This window comes from Leptodactylus fuscus, chromosome 1 (assembly GCF_031893055.1).
Source record: "Leptodactylus fuscus isolate aLepFus1 chromosome 1, aLepFus1.hap2, whole genome shotgun sequence".
NCBI classification, from domain to species: domain Eukaryota; kingdom Metazoa; phylum Chordata; class Amphibia; order Anura; family Leptodactylidae; genus Leptodactylus; species Leptodactylus fuscus.
In genome coordinates, this window is record NC_134265.1 from 243,478,652 (window position 1) to 243,499,725 (window position 21,074).

General features: G+C 39.6%; 1 protein-coding gene across 1 annotated transcript in view; it reads right to left on the bottom strand.

The window, feature by feature from the left end:
* The window catches only part of ADAMTS3 (ADAM metallopeptidase with thrombospondin type 1 motif 3), a 187,046-nt gene that overhangs the window by 72,581 nt on the left and 93,391 nt on the right, over positions 1–21,074 (bottom strand). Inside the window, exons 5-12 of the mRNA XM_075284923.1 lie at positions 14,697–14,890; positions 11,601–11,684; positions 10,836–10,992; positions 7,667–7,772; positions 7,207–7,350; positions 5,903–6,035; positions 5,672–5,785; positions 1,220–1,365 (exon numbers count right to left, since the gene is read on the bottom strand). Of these exons, the coding sequence (XP_075141024.1) occupies positions 1,220–1,365; positions 5,672–5,785; positions 5,903–6,035; positions 7,207–7,350; positions 7,667–7,772; positions 10,836–10,992; positions 11,601–11,684; positions 14,697–14,890 (1,078 nt within the window). The remainder of the gene's footprint in view (positions 1–1,219; positions 1,366–5,671; positions 5,786–5,902; positions 6,036–7,206; positions 7,351–7,666; positions 7,773–10,835; positions 10,993–11,600; positions 11,685–14,696; positions 14,891–21,074) is intronic.

Sequence of the window (21,074 nt, forward strand, 5' to 3'; positions counted from 1 at the left end):
GTTAAATATTCAGTTGTTGAATCTTTGGGCATTGAGCTTTTGCCACTGGACTCGCCTATGTCTGTTACTGGAGCGGATTCTACTCCACTGGCCAGGGGTAAAGTCAGTTTTAAAACCCCCTTGATCTCTTTGCAAGTGGGTTCTACACATTCAGAGGTCATAAGCCTTTTTGTTATGGAGAATCTCTCTGCTGATGTTATTTTGGGGTTCCCCTGGCTGAAGCTCCATAACCCTATTTTGGATTGGGGTAAAAAGGAGTTGGTAAAGTGGGGAGATCAGTGCTCATCCCACTGTATTGCTTTACATTCTGTAGATTGTGTCACTGAGGAGAAGGTCTCAGCTACTAAAAGTTGGGAGCGCCCCTCCGGTATTAAAACCTGGTGGTATCAGAAAAGCCGGATGAATAAAAAATGTTTGCCTGGTTCTCAAGTGTCTGTGGTTCAAGCAGAACCAAAATACAAGGCAGGGAAAACTCAGAATCTCTCTAGAACTGGTTTGTCTGGTGAGGGTCCGGTGGCCCCTCATAAAAGGGGGGGTACTGTAACATCTCTGCCTGTTCGGGCCCCTGCGCCACCCTCTGCTCGTGTGCTGCGGCGCAGGAGGCGCGTGCAGTTTGATAATCTGCTTAAAGTTTTTAGTTGCACTGTGTGAACATGGCTCTAGTCCTTAATTGGATTTGCACCACACCCGTCTTCTGCCAAGGTTGCCTCTGTCCATTAAGTGGTTAATCTGGCCTTGCCCTTTGATTGACAGCCTGCCTTCCTCTGAACTCCATGGGCGGGTTCTTCCTCCCTATTTAGCCTTGGTTCCCAGTCACACCAGTGCTTGTTATTGCCGTGCGCATACCTGCTCTTATTGTCCCTGTTTTGCTTATACTATTATACTTGACCTTTGGCTTTCCTCATTGACTATTCTCTTGACTCCGATTTGGCACTGCATCGCTCTCCTGTTACCGAACCCTGGCTAGCTGACCTCCCTTTGTTGTTGTTCGTCTTGTCTGCGTTTTGTGTGTCACATACTCAGGGAGGGACTGTCCTCGTGGTTGTCGCCTATTACCTAGGATAGGGTCTGGCAATAGGAAGGGAAAGCAGGGGGCTTCAGCTTAGGGCTCACTGTCTCTTGTGCCCCTCCCAGGGTTTAACAGTTCTGGGAATTGCTGTCTTAGCAATTCCCTTACAATATATATATATATTTTTATATATACATACACTCTACTTACATTGGGTTATTGCACTGACGGGTTCTGAAACGAACTCCAATACCACAAGTTCTTGAACAAGATCCAAATTTGGTCCATGCTCCCCAGTTACCATCCTGTTTAACTTGGTTGGTGGTCCTCCACATACAGTGACCTTTGTAACACCACTAGAAAGGAAAGCAGTAATGTTTCACCGTCACCATAAAGGTTACATAATCAGTTTGAAAACATCTAAAACTAACTGCAACACAAGCGCTTTATATGATGAGGAACAACACCTCTATAGATAAGTTTTATGGAATACACCACCTATACTGTAAGAAAATTAAAACTGTGCTATACTGTCACCATGTGTCTAGAAGCATTTGTAGACACACCGTGAGTGGTACCTGTATGGGAAACATAGTGACAGGCACTTCTATGGCTAAAACTATGAATAATACCTGTGTAAGATGACACATTGGATGGCACCTCTACTGGGAACATGGCAAGTTGTACTTGTGTGGGAAATACTGTCACTGACATTTGTACTGGGGTTATATCTATGAATAATACTGTGACCAGCCCATGCCTAGGAGTATGTTGAGTATATTGCATAGGAGTATATTATGCCTGGAAGAACACAGCGACTGGCACTCTTATAGGCAAGTTGTGCTGCTGTCTTTTATGGAGACTGACTAGCAATCTTAGGGCCAGACTGATTCTGCACATTTTTATGTATAAATAAAGTGCAAAATCCAAGACATGTACATGTGTTTAATAGATTTCAGCATACAACAATCTAATAAACAATGAAAAAATAGTTTTCTTTCTGAACGTCTGATATGTGTGGTCAGACTCACACTGTTTTACTAGGTGGTGGTACACCACTGACTGTGATTTACAGTGCCAGAAGTCATATTTGTAGCGCTGTGTATGTCACCAGGTGCATGTAACTATTACAAGGCATGGATCTACTGTACTATGCAAATGTGAATACCATAAACTGAAAAATCTGCAGAAATAATAATCCAAACAGTTCCCAGCTTCCTTTAAGCCAATACGGGAATCCATGTAAAAAAAAAAAGTACTAAAAATGTAAGATGTCATATAATTAATCCTTGTAAAAATATGAATACCCATATAATTAATACCAATAAAAATACCGTCCTATATTTGCAGGCAAAAGCCCCAATAAAGCAGCAGGAGGTTGCATTTGGCAGGTAAATTGTGCTACTGATGCCACCAGCATTATGTCATCCCAGTTAAAGGTTTGTTATTTTAGGATGATGTCCGCAAAGTGATTGCTTATATGGAATGACACTGCCAATAGCTCAGCCAAATGCTAATACATTTAAAGTTTCTTATTGGAATGCAAAAGCACCATTTTTAAAGCGGCCGGCAATAATAAAAGCATGATTATTTTTGGTGTGGTTATGGTGGTTGCTTTTGAGATTTTGCGACTTGGCAAAGTATAAAATATGCTTAACTTTAAAATACATTAAGAAAGCTCATTTCAGTTTTTATAGACAGATGTTCATATTTATTCATACCATTTAACAACCAAGTTTTCATTCAATCATTCTTTTTTCATTCATTCATTTTTCAATAAAAAAGTTAGACATTGCAAAGAATACTGGCGCTTGCTTTCTTACTGAAAAAAGCTTCCACTAAAAATGTCCACCATAAGATATGTTGGATGCACTTTGGTTACTGCTGTTCAGTGTGGCTTCATAAGTGTACAATTAACCCTTTCTAAAAATAAGAAGCCATAATCGAACAACAATAATCAAAGTGCACACACATGTCTTATGGTGGACATTCTTAGGGGAAGCTTTCGCCAGTAAGAAATCAAGCGGCGTTATTCTTTGCGATGACGTCAGCTTTTTTAAGGGTGTCAAACTCATTTATGCCAATGGCCACATCAGCCTTATATCGTCTTCTAAAGGCCTGTTGAAGGCAACCATAAGGCTAATGTTAACATTTTGTTAATACACATAGGTAATTGTGTCCTAATTACCGTATATACTCGAGTATAAGCCGACCCGAATATAAGCCGAGGCCCCTAATTTTACCACAAAAAACTGGGAAAACTTATTGACTCGAGTATAAGCCGAAGGGGGGGGGGGGGGATGCAGTGTTACAGTCAGCAGGGTTTATTAAAAAAACTAATTAAACAAAAACCCTACGGAGCCCTCTGGACTCTGACTGCTAGCACCTAAGTGTGAATACTGTCTGACAGTTAGAGTCACTGCCAGCTAGCTAAAGAACCATGTGTGCTCTGTTAAATTCACAGAGCCACCTGTGCAGGTCAGAGCAGCCGCTACAACAAACTGGCTAGCCAGAACTCCTGGACTAGCCAGAGACTGAACTGCAGTTCCACCCAACCCCAAGGTAACTACTGCCAAAGCTACTAGTAGTGTGAACACTGACTTAGAAGTCCACAGCTAGCTAAGGCCTACAGAGATTTTCCCAACTCAAACACACAAGTTAGCATGCTGCCCAACTAACAGTGGCATTGCTATCACTGGGGAATATTGCTAGCTAGGCCAACTAATATTACTTGAGGCTGGAAGCCATGCGCGTGCGTGCGTGTGTGTACACACACACACACACACACACACACACACAGCAATTAGGTTTGTGAAATGATCTTAGAGCGCTGGGCGATCATACCAGCCCCCTTATATAGTCAAGGGGCGGTCACAAGCAAATAGCCCAGCTGCCCACACCTGAGCATTGGTCAACACCTAAGTCCGTCAAACAGTCGACCACGCCCGGATGTTGCAAGGCAGGTTAACCCCTGCAACGCTGAACAGTGCAGAGGAACAGGCTGCGACTTTGATGCACCTGCCACACAATCCTGACATGCAGCAGCTACTGGAAAATTTCAAAAATTAGAATGGTCGGAGTTTTTGGGTGCAGTAGTTGCTGGGTGCTGGGAAAGGGGGGGGGGTGTTTTGGTTGTCTGTCTGCCCCTTCCCTGAGCTTGAGGACTGTTTTTTTTTCCCCACTTGGAATTCAGCTTGGCTGAATATAGGGTCTCTGCAGTGCTCCTATTAACCCCTTCCTGATGGAACAGGACACTGGAAACAGGGATACCTAATGTGTATGTGTTTCACAGTAATTTTCTACTTTTATGTGTATTCTAGGGAAAGGAGTAATTTAAGAGTGTCTCTCTTTATCAGCTAGGACACATGTACAATGATTACATTGCCCTCCTGCTTTCCCTGAATGTGCAGCAGCTTTTAAAGACACAGGAATAATTTACTCTTTGTGGTTTTTTATAGTTTGGCTGGCTGGCAACTCCTGCAGCATTTTTTGTTTTCACCTGAGTTGTAAGGTGATAGATTCCTAGTTATCAGTGGCACCCTCTGTTATATACTGTTTAGAGGCTGCCTGTTCTGCTCATTTGTATTCAACACTTTGAGCTACTATATTTATTATACCTCATAGGTGACACTGACTATTTTGGCTTTACACAATACACGCTTTAGTAGAGGGTTATGGTCCTTTATATCTAAAAGACTTGAGTAATAGAGTTCCTTGGTGTATATAGCCAATCTTGAATTCCCTTTCCTGTACGTGAAATAGGGCTAGATCAGTCACTGTCTACTGACTTAGGGGTATTTTTACATCATATTTATACCCATGGACATATATTTTTAATAAGTATTAATAAAGAATTGTTTTTATCACCATTTTTTGTTTTTGGAAAAAGGAGTAATTTAGTAATTTTATTTTTTATTATATTTTTTTGTTAAAGCTTTTTTTTTCACTATTGTATGGGAGATTCTATACATTACTATTGCGGCTGGTCATAGACAACCCCCCCACCCCCACCCCCCCAAAAAAAAATAAAAATAGGCTTATATTCGGGTATATACGCGTATCTTCCCCCTACAGATAACAGACCCCACGTAAGTAATAGTGCCCTCCACATATGTAATAGTGTCCTAATTAATCCCCACTTAGGTAATAGTCCCCCAAACACAGATATTTGTGACTCCCACATGTAATAGTTCCCTCATTCCACATCAAATTACATCATATACAGTCCACAACTTTGTTATACTAAATACTTATCTATTCGTCCTGCAAAGTGCCAACCTGGTAGCCAGCTGCGCAACTCTTCACTTGTACTTCCAGCTACCTTGGCACGTGTACTGTACCATAGAGCAAGAGACAGCATGACCGGAAGAACATTAAAAGAGGTGCACAGTCCAGCGCCACATTAGCGTTTTGCAGGAAGAAGAAGTTTTCAACTCCCCACACCAGGTGACAGTAGAGTGGTAAGGAAGCCTATGGTATCACATGACACAGCTTAAGGGGGCCTGGTGCACCGTTTGCCCCATGATTAAGTGTCCCTGGGCCACGAGCGAAACAGAACACAAGGCTGCGGGCCGGATGCGTGTTTGACAACCAATAGTGCAAATAGACTTTCATTCTAAATATCTTTTACAATAAATGGATTTCCCTATCCAAATTACATACTTTTCCAGGAGCACATTCTGTACCATCAAGAGGAGGACCTTTCTTCGTCTTGCAAAAGTAGGGGTTATCTGGATGGCTGCACCATAATTGTTTGCATGGGTCAAATGTCCGAAACTGAAAAAAGTAATACAAATTATTTCCTAATTGCCATATCACAGAATTACACCCATAATTATACATTGTAGAGATATGATATTAAATAATGTTAACATAAAATGTGAGATCACATACAGCTGTGCACATTTTGTAGCCCACACCAAAATCGAACCGACACTGCTCATCCATTGAATAGTTAATTCCTGGGAGGTCTGGAAGCTTAGGCCAGTCGTGTTCAAATGGGTCATCCAGAAGACAATCATATAAACTGAAATACAGTAAAGACAGTAATGATTTATATGACTGACAATTACTTACACATACCATGAGGATTTTCAAGATAAGGATATTGATGGCCTATTCTTAAGATCAATAAAATCTTATTAAAGTTATAAAATTAGTGGGGATCTGATTCTCAGGAACCCTGTTGTACAGCTGTTCCAAGAGGCTGCTTTGCTCACTCAGTCCTCTTCATTGTTTACCTCTGGCTCCATACACATATCTGTAGGGTCTGTATGGGTTCATGAAAAATGGAACTGACAATACATAGACACATACAGTTAAAAGAATGAACCCAGACCGCAAAACAGACAGGAATAAGACCATTTAGAATAAATATGGTTATGTCTATGGAGCCAAATATCTGCAAATCATTTGTATAGATTTGGCTATAAATGTGCAAAGATAGAGGAACAGTTTGGCAGATTTCTTGCCCATCTGTCTCGGAGGCAGGTTAAGCAAGTGGATGAGAGGATCCAAGTTTACTCTCTGCAGAAAGAGGCTATCACTAATGTATTTAACCTACCTCCAGAAGCCTTGTATCAGGGGACAGTCCCAAAATATGTGACAGAGCGTGCCTACAGCAGACTAACGTCTCCAACAAACTGAGGGGAACACACGATTCAGGGAATGTAGGAGGGCAGAGATGTGATACCAATGCATTAAGATTTTATATTGCACCTCCTTAAATGTTACACACATTGAGGATTTAGACACATGTAACCAAAAAAATCTGCCATTGAGGGGGTAGATTGGCCGACCCAGGGCCTTCACTCATCTGGTTGCCTGACCTGAGAGTATAGGAGTTGATAAATCGTAGTGATCAGGCCTCTTGCAGAGGTACCTGCTCAACATAGCCTCTCAAAGGCAGTGGGAAAGTTGAGTCTTAGAGACCCAAATAAGGATAATGTAAAGTGTTTCATTTGTTGATGTATTACTGGCATCATTAACATAAAGATAACATATTGTACTTCATCAACAAACCATTATTGCTAAGAAATTCATAAAAAAAAAACTGCATTACAAGTTTTACAAGTATCATGAGTGGGGTAAAAATGAAAACAAGGGTCTGACTGGATACTATGAACGGCTAAAATGCTTTGGGGAAACATACTAATTCTTTGTATAAAAACATAGTACGATGCAATGCAAGTTCTTACTGTATGTGTCTTTTCAGCTCTTGACCACTGCAACGCGACCAATGGTAACGATGAAATGCTGCTTGGACCAAAGGGGCCATGACACTGCCCATGCTTGTTTCATCTCCACATCTGTTTCCTTGCCCATCATGCTCCATTCCTAGTCTGAATTAATACATACATATGTTTGTATCATTTACAATGATATGTTATGAATTCTTTATGAACTCAATGTTAAACTGAAGTTTGGTAATCATTTTTGTTTGGTATTGAATATACACAAAATATTGAATTTTACACAAAAAAGTTGAGACAAAAATAAATGAACAACTATGTTTGGTACATAGTGTATTAGGATTGTTTATGTTTTTTTTTTGTTTTTTTGTTTTTTTTCATTTCATCCCATGTACCATACGAATAATACAGCATTTAGTACAGTTTAAACAATTCTAGTCAAATTGCAATGTACAGTTTAACTTACACATGGCCAGTTTCATGGGCAACCACGAATGCTGATGAAAAGCCATCCTCGTGGTTCAGTGTGCAACTTCTTACAGGATGACACATACCGGTGACTGGAGCATAACCTGTCATTCCATACACAGAACAGTTACAGATTTGCAAATATTCATCACAAAATCAAAAAAGTTGGTAAAAAGATACATAGCTTGATTGTTTCAACAATGTTTGCATTAATGGACCTGTGATAGCCGTGTCATTTCCATTTTACATGGCATGGATCTTTTCACTCTGATCCCTGCTGACAATCAGACAGATCCCTGGATCAAAATTCTACATTCATAACAATAACCCTGTACACAGAGGTTTACAAGCAGGATATCTAGCTCCTCACATTGTCATCACCAAATCCTACAGTAGCATGTTCCAATACTTTACAGTTCAGACAGTAAAGTGCTGCTTCTCAACTTTGTGATAAAATTGCAATTCATTTAACTCTAAGCAGTGACCCTGTGTTCTCTGTTTCTAATTTATTTTGCATTTGGTTCTAGTGCATTTGGACTGCTTATGTATTTATATGAAATAGTATATCCCAATAAGCCTTCTCTTCTCTAGGCTAAATACATTTAGCTGTGATAACCTATCCTCTTAACTAAGATATTCCATACTCCATATTACTTTGATTGTTCTTCTCTGAACTCTTTCCAACTCTATGGTTAGGAGCTTTGCCTTCTTTTGGTCCTCAGCAATCTCGCTGTCCCCATTATTTAGGGGGCTTATCTGTTCTGACCTTAGTTTGCATAGCAAAATACTGGCTCTTCTAATAAAGGGTGCATAGAGCAGTCTGTAATAGAAGTATAAGCCAGACAAGCCTGGGAGCCTTCAATAGGCTCCTGGCTATCATGGCAACAGATCGCATGCCTCAGATCTTGTTCTGGGTGACGGTGATCCTCCCTAAAATGGCGGCGCCCATGCATCACTGTGAATACGGTGCCTCCGTTAGCTTTGACCTAGGCCCCATGGGTCTTAATGAAGAGGCAGTGAATGAAGGCAGTAGTGCCATGTCTTTGCTCTATATTGAGACATATTCCCTTTGGCTATTTGGCAATAACTCCTCCAAGACTATATCCTGAAGTGCAGTCCTTATCATGAGAAAATTGGCTTACTAAAATTAAAAGTTTTATATGTATTCTAAGGAAAAGGGGAATGATTCAAATTTCTTTATACTTTTTTTTATTCTTTTATACTGTATTTATTAGAGCCCCTAGGAGTCTGATAACTAATGCAATGCAATGCAAAGCTAATGCATTGCACTGTATTGCAAAATGCTGGCAACTTTATTACAGGCTGCATCGAGCAGCCTGTAATAGAAATATATCCCAGACAAGCCTGAGAGCATTAAACAGACTCCGACTGTCATGGCAAAGGATCGCCAGCCCCAAATCTCATTCTGGGTGCCAGTGATCCTCCCCAAAATGGAAGCACCCATGCTCTGCTGCAAAAATGGGATGACACATTCCCTTCAGCTATTTGGCAACACCTCCTCAAAGGCTATATCCTGAAGTGCAGTCTTTATCATGAGGAAATTTGCTTTCTAAAATTAAAATGTTTTGCCTACCAAACATGTTTTTTTAGCAGAAGCAAAGTGATTACCATGGTGTTCATCAACAGTGACATTTGCAACAAATTCTGCATTGTTAAAAATGACCACATCCAGCAAAGCTTCACCTCTAGTTGGATCTCCCATAAGGTGGCCCATAAAATTATTCTGCAATAAGATATGAAATTTTCTCCCATGTAGAACCAGGTCCACAGTATCCAGGTAGTTTAAGTGGATTTTCCAAGTTAAAAAAACATTGTTGACCTATCCTAAATCTATGTGCTCCATTTGCTTATACAGCTGATCTTCTGTCCTCTCAATTATTTTAGTAGGTCTATAGATTATACCTAAAGTGTTTCTGTTTTAACCTCTCTTTCTACTTCCACACACAAGATTTCAACATCCTCACACTCCACACCTACTATTGCTTCATTCACGTTCGCTGTCATATCACTTCTAACATACAGAGATACTCCAGCTTCTTTCCCATTTACCCTGTCCTTGCAAAGGAGTGTAAAACCCTGTATCCTAATAGCTCAATCATTCTAGCCAAAACTCATCTACACCAACTGCATCTGTTCGTTTCTCCAGTGCCAGGACCTCAAGCTCTCGCACTTTGCTTGCGAGACGTCTGGGATATGTGAATATCAATTTTAAGTTGCTCTTTAGTTTTCCACATTCAGCTGCAGGGATGTTTTTTTGTTTTTTTTTTATGATGAATTGTAACTAATGGGTGTCCTTGTTTACTGTCCTAAACCACCTTCAACATCCCAATTCTCCATCCACCACTAATGATTGCTCCCTTCTCTACCAACCCCTGTAATGTTTACTTGGCCCTAACCATTTGTTTCTTATTTTAAATACTTCACAACCATTCTAAAATTCTCTCCCCCAGCAAACAGACTCACTTACATTCAGGTGCAAGTTATCTTTGGAAAACAGCACAAAATACAGCCCAGTGCTCTAGGACTCCAAACTCTTCTGTCCTGCACCAAGACTTGAGCCATGCATTTAACTCCCTAATCTCCCCAGTGTTGCACAAGCCACAGGCAGTATTCTAGGGATTATAACCTTGGAGGTCCTTCACTTCGGCTTGGAAACTAGTTTTCTAAAATTATTTTTAAGCACCCTTTACCTAATTCTGTCATTAGTACCCACATGGATCATGACAGATGGGTCTTCCCCAGCTCATCCCAGTAACTTATCCATCTGTTCCATCACATGTTGAACCCTGAAACCAGGTAGACAACAAACAATTTGGTTGAGATGGTCTTGTCGATTAATTATAACTGATTAATGATTATAGAATTCCCTATAAACACTTCCTTGGCCTTCCAGCAATATCATCCTCCCAACTACTAACTAAATTGTCCTCCCAGCTGTACAGTACAGTAAAGCATCCACAAGTACTGCCATCTCTGAGACTAAGATCTTCACAGCATCATCCAACTTGGCAAATTGCAATACTACATTCAGTGCAGAGATCACATATTGATTAGTTTTCTGGTCATATGTGGAAAAGGATTTAGAGAGGGTATTGGCAATTTTTTAACTTAATTCGTCAAATAGCATCATTACATTATTTGTTTACCTTGCATCCCAGCAGGACCAAAATCTTGTCTGGTTAGAAATATGGCATGGTCATGATGTTCAGAGTGGTTGGGGTCAGATTTCTGCTGCTGATATGCCCAGCGACACACATTGTCAAGGCTTCTAGATGGATTGCCTCTTTCAATCAAACTGATGGACTATGAGGAAAACATTGAAATACTGAGATTTACTTAAATTTGCTAGATTCAAGAAGTGTATGAAAAGTTTAAGGCTAGGGCTATAAGAGAACATAAATTGTGTTACTAAAAGAGGTGAGCAACTTGTCTGTGGCTTAGAGCGTAAGAAATTAAGTAAGTTTTAGTTAGTAAGTTTTGATATTTTTACAAGATGACAGTGCTTGAGTGATTCCTTCTTCTCCATGCATTGAGAGACAAATTCATGGTATATCTATACCTATTTTCTGCAAGGTGGTGAGCCGATATGCTGATATACATACCGTATTTATTCCCATTAGAAGGTTGAATGGGCACCAGAAGAAAGGTCCTGCGATTTTGCTTGGTGGGATAACCCTTTTCAATTAAGTCTTCCACCACCATAATGACATTAAACCATTTATTTGCATATGCAATGGATATGTCTTAAAGACTTAAAACTGAAATAACCCGTTAATATAAGAAATAACCACAACACTTTGCACTTTCAACATAGCCCAATCAGAGTGAAACATATATTCTGGGAAACTTACTAAAAGGAATATTATTTTTTCATACTAAAATAAAATTTTATAGCTTCTTAGATTTCTTACCTTTGCATATCCCAACATTATCATGCGAACCAAAACCACATTTATATGGGCACCTATTGAGTCATCGTGGTAAATTTCATTAACCTGCATGAGAGAAAGTCATTTCAATATCTATCATTGATACAAAAACTGGGTTAATCTTGATCTGTGTTAATGCATTTAGACCTGGCACTTTCATTTGTCTGGGTAGAAATGTGTCAAGTATTTCTTTTGATCATAAAACCAGGACACCCCTTCTGACAGGCTGCTATTTAAGTCCTTAAAAGTCATCCAATATTTCTTTTCCATTACAAGTGCAAGGGAACCGTTTCAAACATCCTTTCTACACTCTCCGTTAATTCTTCTATAAGTCTGTATTCTTAGAAAACAAATCCAAGTTAAACATTACCATTGGCATAAAACGGGGCTGTCCTAAGAGGAAATGGGAAATATGGAAGCCCTGCCTGGAACAGAGCAAAGTAGTCCAATTTTATGACTTGAGAATACCAAACTATTGGCATGTGAAAAAAAAACATTGCAGAAGTACCATAAAAAGTGTGGTAAAATTGAATATTTACTTATAGGTGAATATTGTGACAATGAGGACACCATAAAAATGAAGTGTAATGGGCAAGCTCATTGTTAGCAAAGTTAACGCAGGTGAGGTTGGGGCCCCACGTAATATAAATGTATAAATTCAATGGTTTTTCCATGGCGGAAACTGCAGCGTGTTACAGTATCTGCAAAGTGGATAGGATTCTGACTAAATATCTGCAGCGGACATGCTGCAATTTCAAAACGGGACCAGATATCAAACAAAAGGTGAAATGGAGGCTGTGTTGTTATGCCTTGTGTTATCCCTCCTGGATATGTTTCAATAAGTTGATGAATTTACAGTTTTCCATGCCACAATTGGACACCATCAGCAATGTTTATATACAAGTATTTACTACAACAGCTAGGTCAGGAGAGCTGGAATGAACTATCTTAAATGGTTTCCCCAAAAACAAGGTATTCATAGGGTATCTTGCTACTGGAGCATCTACTGATGTGTGGAACTACTTAGCAGCAACAATTTAGTTCTCCTACAGTACGAAGCTGGAAAAATGAAGCATTACATAGCTCCCTTCCATGGGCTGCATAGGTCTTTCGGAGAAAGATGCTCTTTGAAACTGCTCATGTTCATAGATAAGGGTCAGAAGTGGAGGGATGGGAATTCATTTCAGAAATCTCTAGTAGGTTATCTGAAAGTTGGTTTTCTACACCAGACAAATCCGTTAAACCATTAGGATTTTTCATGGGTTTGGGCTCAGGCAGTTCTATATACTGCTGGAAAGCCAACAGTGCGCTTAATTCAGCGCACTGTCGGCTTTCCCTATCTGTGCCCCGGGTGAAGAGCTATCGGTCCCTGTACCATAGCTCTTCATTGTCAGAAGGGTGTTCCTGACAGTCAGGAGCGTCCTTCTCCACAGCAGCGCCTATAGCACTGTACTGTGTGAGTGGGGAGGAACGCCTCCTCCCCCTGCTCACAGTGCTCGTCCATAGATGAGTATTATCAGGAGGGGAGGGGGTGTTCCTCCCCGCTCACACTGTACAGCGCGATAGGCGCTGCTCTGGAGAAGGACTTTCCTGACTGACTGTCAGGAACACCCTTCTGACTATGAAGAGCTACGGTACCGATACAGATAGCTCTTCCCCCAGGGCACAGATCGAGAAAGCCAACAGTGCGCTGAATTCAGCACACTGTTGGCTTTCCAGCAGTATATAGAACTGCCTGTGCCCAAACCCATGAAAGGTCCTCTTTAAGTAACAGAACACAGTAGACTTTGCTTGTATATATTCAGAGGCAATACTGTAAGTACATAATTAGAATTATTGCAAGCCACTAGATAAATCTTTGAGTAAATTAATATTTATCATCTAAAATAGCAAACACATAGTGACTAATAACTATCTAAGAATGCATACAAACATCCATTCAAGGCCCTATGTGCTTTTAGGGTTTGTGCTTTTTCATTTTCCGTTGCCGTTATCTGGCAGCGGTCTAGCTACAATGGGATGCCAATGCTCAAATGTATGGGCCTAATCAGCAGGGAGTCTCAAGACGTGGAATCAGAGGCTAAATCAGCCATGGTATCTGCAGCAAGATCAAGCGGTGCGCTTATTTTGTCAGTGTCCTGATGCGACTGCCTCCCATGAAAAACAAATGCAAGGCAAAATCTGGGCGGAATCTTCCACAGATTCCAGGGCAGAAACTTACTCCATGTGAACTTACCCTAACTGTGTACTACTAATGTGTTTAATGACTAGAACACTCACCCATTATTTTATTATAGCCCCATACGCATGCCAGTGTATTATCATGGGTCTGTAAAGAGGCTGGGACAAAAGTTATGGTCAGGTCCTATTACTGTCTAGTTTGTGGCGCAAGCTAATTAATCAAATCAATGGGTCAATAAGAGTTCACGGAGAGCACGTGGATATCATCCATGTGCTCTCAGTACTGTCTTCTCACAGATTTTCATGAGTATATAGCCTAAGGCATAGTCGTTTGTATGATAAATACAATACAGACTGCAGGGTCTCCATGAAAATAATTAAAACAACTATACAAAATCACATTTTGTGATTCAACTTTTTCTAAAGGAAAAAAATATTTATTTATTTATTTTATTTTTTTATTTTTTTTATTTTTTTTTGCAAAGGGAGGGACTCTTACTTTTTTCTTTTTTTAAATTCCTGTCATAATCCGCAAAGTTAAGACTGAATGGAGTTAACAAAAATATTTTACTTTATGCTAGACACAGGATTCCAGGAACCTGAGTTTTTGGGAGTTGTTTGTCAGGCACTCACACAGTTAGGAAAATAAATTCTCAGATGAGCCCAGTGTTTGCACAACATAGCAATGTAATGAACAAGCACAGCAAAAGCAAAGTCCAATGGCTATGAGCTTATTGGCAAAAGTTGACAATGTAAGAACATTATAAGGGTTCAATTGTTCAATTCTGCACTGAAATTCTGCCCAGTTGTAAAGCATCTACTGGTTGTAGTATTTGGTTGGATACTTAGTATTGGGGCAATTGAGGGCACAGTTGATGACATAAATGTTATACTCACAATGTTCATGAGTGTTAGGAGGTAGTTCTGAACATGTTCTTTACCGTGGAACCTAACTACAGAGTCATCCACTCCAAGTAGCACCTCAATATTGTAGTCATTCTCTGTTGTGTGTCTACGCCGTCGCAGTGTCTCATTCACTTGTCTTTCCACACTGCTATAGATGCTGTCCAAATCATCAAGGCCGGAAGAATCTGTAATAGAAGCAAACAATCATGAAAAAAAATCAGAATAACAGTCTCTTTAGATCATGGAGAAAATAAATCAACTAGCTCTCAAGGTGTCTTATGTAAAAATCTGTTTATTTAAAGGGGCTCTATCAGCATGATTTTGCTGATAGAGCCCCTTTAAATAAAATGATTTTAAATTAAACTACCCATTTTAAAATAAAACCCTAAAACAGAATGTGATAAACTTACCGAACTTGTGTCTTGCTGTTACTCCCCAAATCAGGTTTATTGTAATTAAGATAAGATAAGATAATACTTTAATAGTCCCATCATGGGGAAATTCAGTGTGTTACAGTAGCATAGATAATATAATGATAGTACAAGATAAAAAAAAAAAAAGATAGTAGAAGTCATAACAAAGAAAAAGAAAAAACTTCAGGAACATTTAGTTCTCTGTGCGGAGTGATCTACGCTTAGTCTGGTATTGATTGTACAGTCTAACCGCGGTTGGGAAGAAGGATCTCTGAAAGCATTCCTAATGAGAATAACAATAAATAAGGTAAATGACTGTGGCATAACAACCTATATTGGGACATATCTGTGATATAATATGGAATAATATTCGGATAGGGGCTGTCCTACCATAATAACACATCACCTACTGAACGCTGGGGGTCCTGTTTCTGGGACCCCCACCATTCACAAAAAAAACCAGGACTCATATGTAACCTGTTTGATTGAAGTTTTAGTGTCTTTATGGAAATAGTGGAGATGACAGAGTAAGCCTGTAAACTGATGGTCATTTGTTGATATAGACATCAATGTTAAAAAAAAAAAAAAAAAAAAAAGGATCCGTTCCTGTATGTTTCTTTTTCAAAGGCATAACAATGTTGCAGACCATTCTTGTGTCTGTCCAAGGGAAAAACGGACATAAACTATTTTTTTTTTATCATCCTGGTCTATGTAAACTAATGGCTAAGCAAAAGGTGATCTGAATAGCGCCTAAAGAACACAGATATCTTCATGACTCTATAGACTCTAAATGAAGCAGCAGCGTATATATTTGATATATTTGACCATCACTCTGTTCAAGCAGTGCACACGAGATCCCTGTTCTAATGATCTGTAGCGGTCACAGAATTCCAGCTATCTTCTTATTCTTATTATATGAATTATGTTCGATCATTTCATTTATATAACTTTTATAATTCGTTGTAGATAAGGATTTTAAATAGATGGAAATATGTAGAATATTCTTTTGCAAACACAATGTTTCCATTTGCTTCATGTTACATTTTACTTTTTAAATAAATATACCACCTTTTGTCCAAAACATCAACTTAGTAACTGTCACAAAAGACACGATGTAACCATATATCATAACTCGATCTCATTCTTCCGAAGAGCAGTATTATAGCATATAAGTGGCAAATTCACACACTAACTCATGTTCTAAAAATTGTTTTGCGCTGGTTGAAGTAGGTAGCATGGCGGAGAATCCCATGGGAAAAGACTATAAATAAGTGATACTCATATCTTTAAATAGAAAGCTCATTCTGCTGTTTAAGAGTCAAACTGATATGTTTAACTAACACCTACACACAGAGATTGGGCTGAACCTGTACTAACTTACAAAAACCCACCAAGATTTAACCTACCAATAACAACTATCAGACCCTAGATGGCGACATTAATCAAACATATAAGCAAAGACATTAAGCATTACTGTATTAATCATATAAATAGATTTAGACACTAGATAAAGTTAAAAAACATACAGAATTAGAGATGAGCGAACAGTGAAATATTCGCTATTCGATATTCGTTTCGAGTAGCCCCTCAATATTCGACTACTCGAATCAAATATCGAACCCTATTATACTCTATGGGGGAAAAATGCTCGTTTCAGGGGTAGGCAACATTCGATCAAATTGAACTTACCAAGTCCACAAGTGAGGGTCGGGCTGGATTCTCCAAGAAGTCTTCTCCGTGCAGCGTCCCCGCGGCGTCTTACGGCTCTGAATTCACTCTGCCAGGCATCGGACCTGGGCAGAGCCAACTGCGCATGCCCGCACTACAAGAAAATGGCCGCTTACAGTCAAAGTGGCCATTTTCTTGTAGCGTGGGCATGCACAGTTGGCTCTGCCCATGCCCGATGGGGATGCTGCATGGAGAAGACTTCTAAAGGTAGGAGAAGAACCAGCGTTGATCGTCCGACTGTATAACATTCGGCCAATCAACGCTGGTTCTGGTTTTTCCATTCGAATAACGAGTTGTACTCGAGTATGAGTATTTTGAATACCGTAGTATTAAATCGAATACCTACTCGATCGAATACTACTCGCTCATCTCTATACAGAATCACTAGGAAAAAGAATACAAAAAAGTGCATAAACCATAACAATAGATAACACATATAAGTATATGAGACTAGATCTAATCTGTCCAAGTCACTGTTCATATCCTATTAACATGCAGAGCCCACATGATTGTAGTAATAAATAATGCTACTAAGAATACCAGTCTCAAGACAGCGTTATAACAAATCAAGCAGTTAGTAACGCCCCGCCCACACACTCCAAACTGGTATATTCGCTTTGGCTTCAAAATCTATATGAAAAATGTGGATAATGTAGCCATAAACTTATAAATTCCATGTTAAAAGTCAGACCGATTTTAAACTATATGAACTGATATAAGGTCCTGGAGTTAAAGATATTGTTGCATTTTGTATTTATAAGACTCTTTGGAATATATCATTGTACAAGCGAATGTAAACGTGAAGCCTGCTATTGGTACAGAATCTATAAACACACTTCAAAGTAAGTGCACACATCTATGTTAAATATATCAGTAATTTGCCGTTTCGCCATACATACTTTTGTTAGTAGTCATTCCTTAGGTGTTAAAGGGAAATGTGCTTCAGGATATTTTTACCACATTGACACAGTTACTTTATAAATCCGCTTGCTAAACTGTAATGCACTGAGACTCCAATTTCCCCGACCATAGACCTGAGGCATGTATAAGTTCTTGTACCATGCTGTTTTAGTACAAGCACCATGTGTGTTATGTCTGAAGTTCACTGTGGTTTTACAGGTATCCAACTACCCCAAGTTAAACAAAACACATACATAGGGAACTAAATGTTTTTACTAAAGCACTTGGTTAACTGATACTATAGTTATATGTACACTGTAGTTATTGCTTTATATAGTCTTACTATCAGAACAATGGAGGTTTATTAAAGGAATTGTCTACACATCTATGCATCTGGGCACCCTTGCAAATTTATTCTCTGACCCACTAAAACATATAAAATATATACTGTAATGATGGTAATCTGCACACTCTGTGAGTTATCTACGTGGACAGGATAGGTAAATTATGGTAGCAATTTACTGGTAATAAGAATTTCCAGAATTCAATAGAAAACAATCCAAAAAATAAAAAAATCCAAAAAAAACATTTTTGGAATTAATATACAGTAGTATTAATAGTACAGTAGTAGTAGTAGTAGTAGTAGTAGTAGTCAACGTTCACTGCTGATTCTTAAAGGGGTTTTCCGGGTAAAAAATAACTTTTCAAAAAAGATCAGATAGCGCTATTAATGGGTTAATAAATGCACCTAAATACCTTTAGCAGTGTTTTGAGTGCTTTCTGGGGTTCTCAGTGACATCTCCCTTAGTTTACATCCATAACTTCCTGTGCTTTGATCCTACAAATTCCATGATGCCTCACTTCTCCTCCCTCTCTCACTGACCCCCTCCCTTTCCCACACACTCCTCCTCCCTGTTTCCCTAACTAGCCCACCCACTGCATCATCAGCAGCCATCAGTAGACTGCTAGTTCTAACTCACCACTCTCCTTCTCTCCCTCGTTTTCCACCAAATGAAAATAAGCCAATAAAAATAAGACATCCAGTTGTTTATTGCACAAGTGTGGGCCAGCACACATATTTGTGATGTTGCCAGGCAGTCCATGCATGAGCAGTAGGGTAGACCTTCTCGGGAACACTATTGCACATGCCCAGTTTTAAGTTGTACTGCGCTGAAGGAGGTTCTGGCAGGAAGAAAAGTAAGTGTGACACGGAGGGGTGTGGTGACCGGAAGTGAGGGGACAGGAGGGGAGGGGAAGGCCAGCGATAGTTTAATGTATAAATTTTTACTTATCCCAGACAATCCCTTCAAATAATCACATAATTCAGATTGGAAATTTAGTTTATTGACAAAATGAGTCCAAATCTGTAGGAAACTTTCTTGTTTATTTGTCTATATTGTTCACTGGACATTTGCAGTACATGAATGTCTGGTCTATGTGGAATTAATAATGGATTACCTGACCCTTTATTTTACATTATGCTAAGCTACTACATACAGTTAGGGCCAGAAATATTTGGACAGTGACACAATTTTCGCGAGTTGGGCTCTGCATGCCACCACATTGGTTTTGAAATGAAACCTCTACAACAGAATTCAAGTGCAGATTGTAACGTTTAATTTGAAGGGTTGAACAAAAATATCTGATATAAAATGTAGGAATTGTACACATTTCTTTACAAACACTCCACATTTTAGGAGCTCAAAAGTAATTGGACAAATAAACATAACCCAAACAAAATATTTTTATTTTCAATATTTTGTTGCGAATCCTTTGGAGGCAATCACTGCCTTAAGTCTGGAACCCATGGACATCACCAAACGCTGGGTTTCCTCCTTCTTAATGCTTTGCCAGGCCTTTACAGCCGCAGCCTTCAGGTCTTGCTTGTTTGTGGGTCTTTCCGCCTTAAGTCTGGATTTGAGCAAGTGAAATGCATGCTCAATTGGGTTAAGATCTGGTGATTGACTTGGCCATTGCAGAATGTTCCACTTTTTTGCACTCATGAACTCCTGGGTAGCTTTGGCTGTATGCTTGGGGTCATTGTCCATCTGTACTATGAAGCGCCGTCCGATCAACTTGGCAGCATTTGGCTGAATCTGGGCTGAAAGTATATCCCGGTACACTTCAGAATTCATCCGGCTACTCTTGTCTGCTGTTATGTCATCAATAAACACAAGTGACCCAGTGCCATTGAAAGCCATGCATGCCCATGCCATCACGTTGCCTCCACCATGTTTACAGAGGATGTGGTGTGCCTTGGATCATGTGCCGTTCCCTTTCTTCTCCAAACTTTTTTCTTCCCATCATTCTGGTACAGGTTGATCTTTGTCTCATCTGTCCATAGAATACTTTTCCAGAACTGAGCTGGCTTCTTGAGGTGTTTTTCAGCAAATTTAACTCTGGCCTGTCTATTTTTGGAATTGATGAATGGTTTGCATCTAGATGTGAACCCTTTGTGTTTACTTTCATGGAGTCTTCTCTTTACTGTTGACTTAGAGACAGATACACCTACTTCACTGAGAGTGTTCTGGACTTCAGTTGATGTTGTGAACGGGTTCTTCTTGACCAAAGAAAGTATGCGGCGATCATCCACCACTGTTGTCATCCGTGGACGCCCAGGCCTTTTTGAGTTCCCAAGCTCACCAGTCAATTCCTCCTTTCTTAGAATGTACCCGTCTGTTGATTTTGCTACTCCAAGCATGTCTGCTATCTCTCTGATGGATTTTTTCTTTTTTTCAGCCTCAGGATGTTCTGCTTCACCTCAATTGAGAGTTCCTTTGACCGCATGTTGTCTGGTCACAGCAACAGCTTCCAAATGCAAAACCACACACCTGGAATCAACTCCCATTGATTACAGGTTTACGAGGGAGACGCCTTCAGAGTTAATTGCAGCCCTTAGAGTCCATTGTCCAATTACTTTTGGTCCCTTGAAAAAGAGGAGGCTATGCATTACAGAGCTATGATTCCTAACCCCTTTCTCTGATTTGGATGTGGAAACTCTCATATTGCAGCTGGGAGTGTGCACTTTCAGCCCATATTATATATATAATTGTATTTCTGAACATGTTTTAGTAAACAGCTAAAATAACAAAACTTGTGTCACTGTCCAAATATTTCTGGCCCTAACTGTATTATGCGGTGATTCCATAGAGACCAAATCCTCACATTTCTAATAACAGGATTAGATTCCTATGCAGTATAGTAGAGACATCAGTTAAAGGGTACCTGTCGCTAGGAAGATGCAGTGCAATTTGCAAACAACAGAAGAAACTGAGGATATATAGATTTCTGGGAAAAGATTCAGTATAACCTGTCATTCATTCACTGA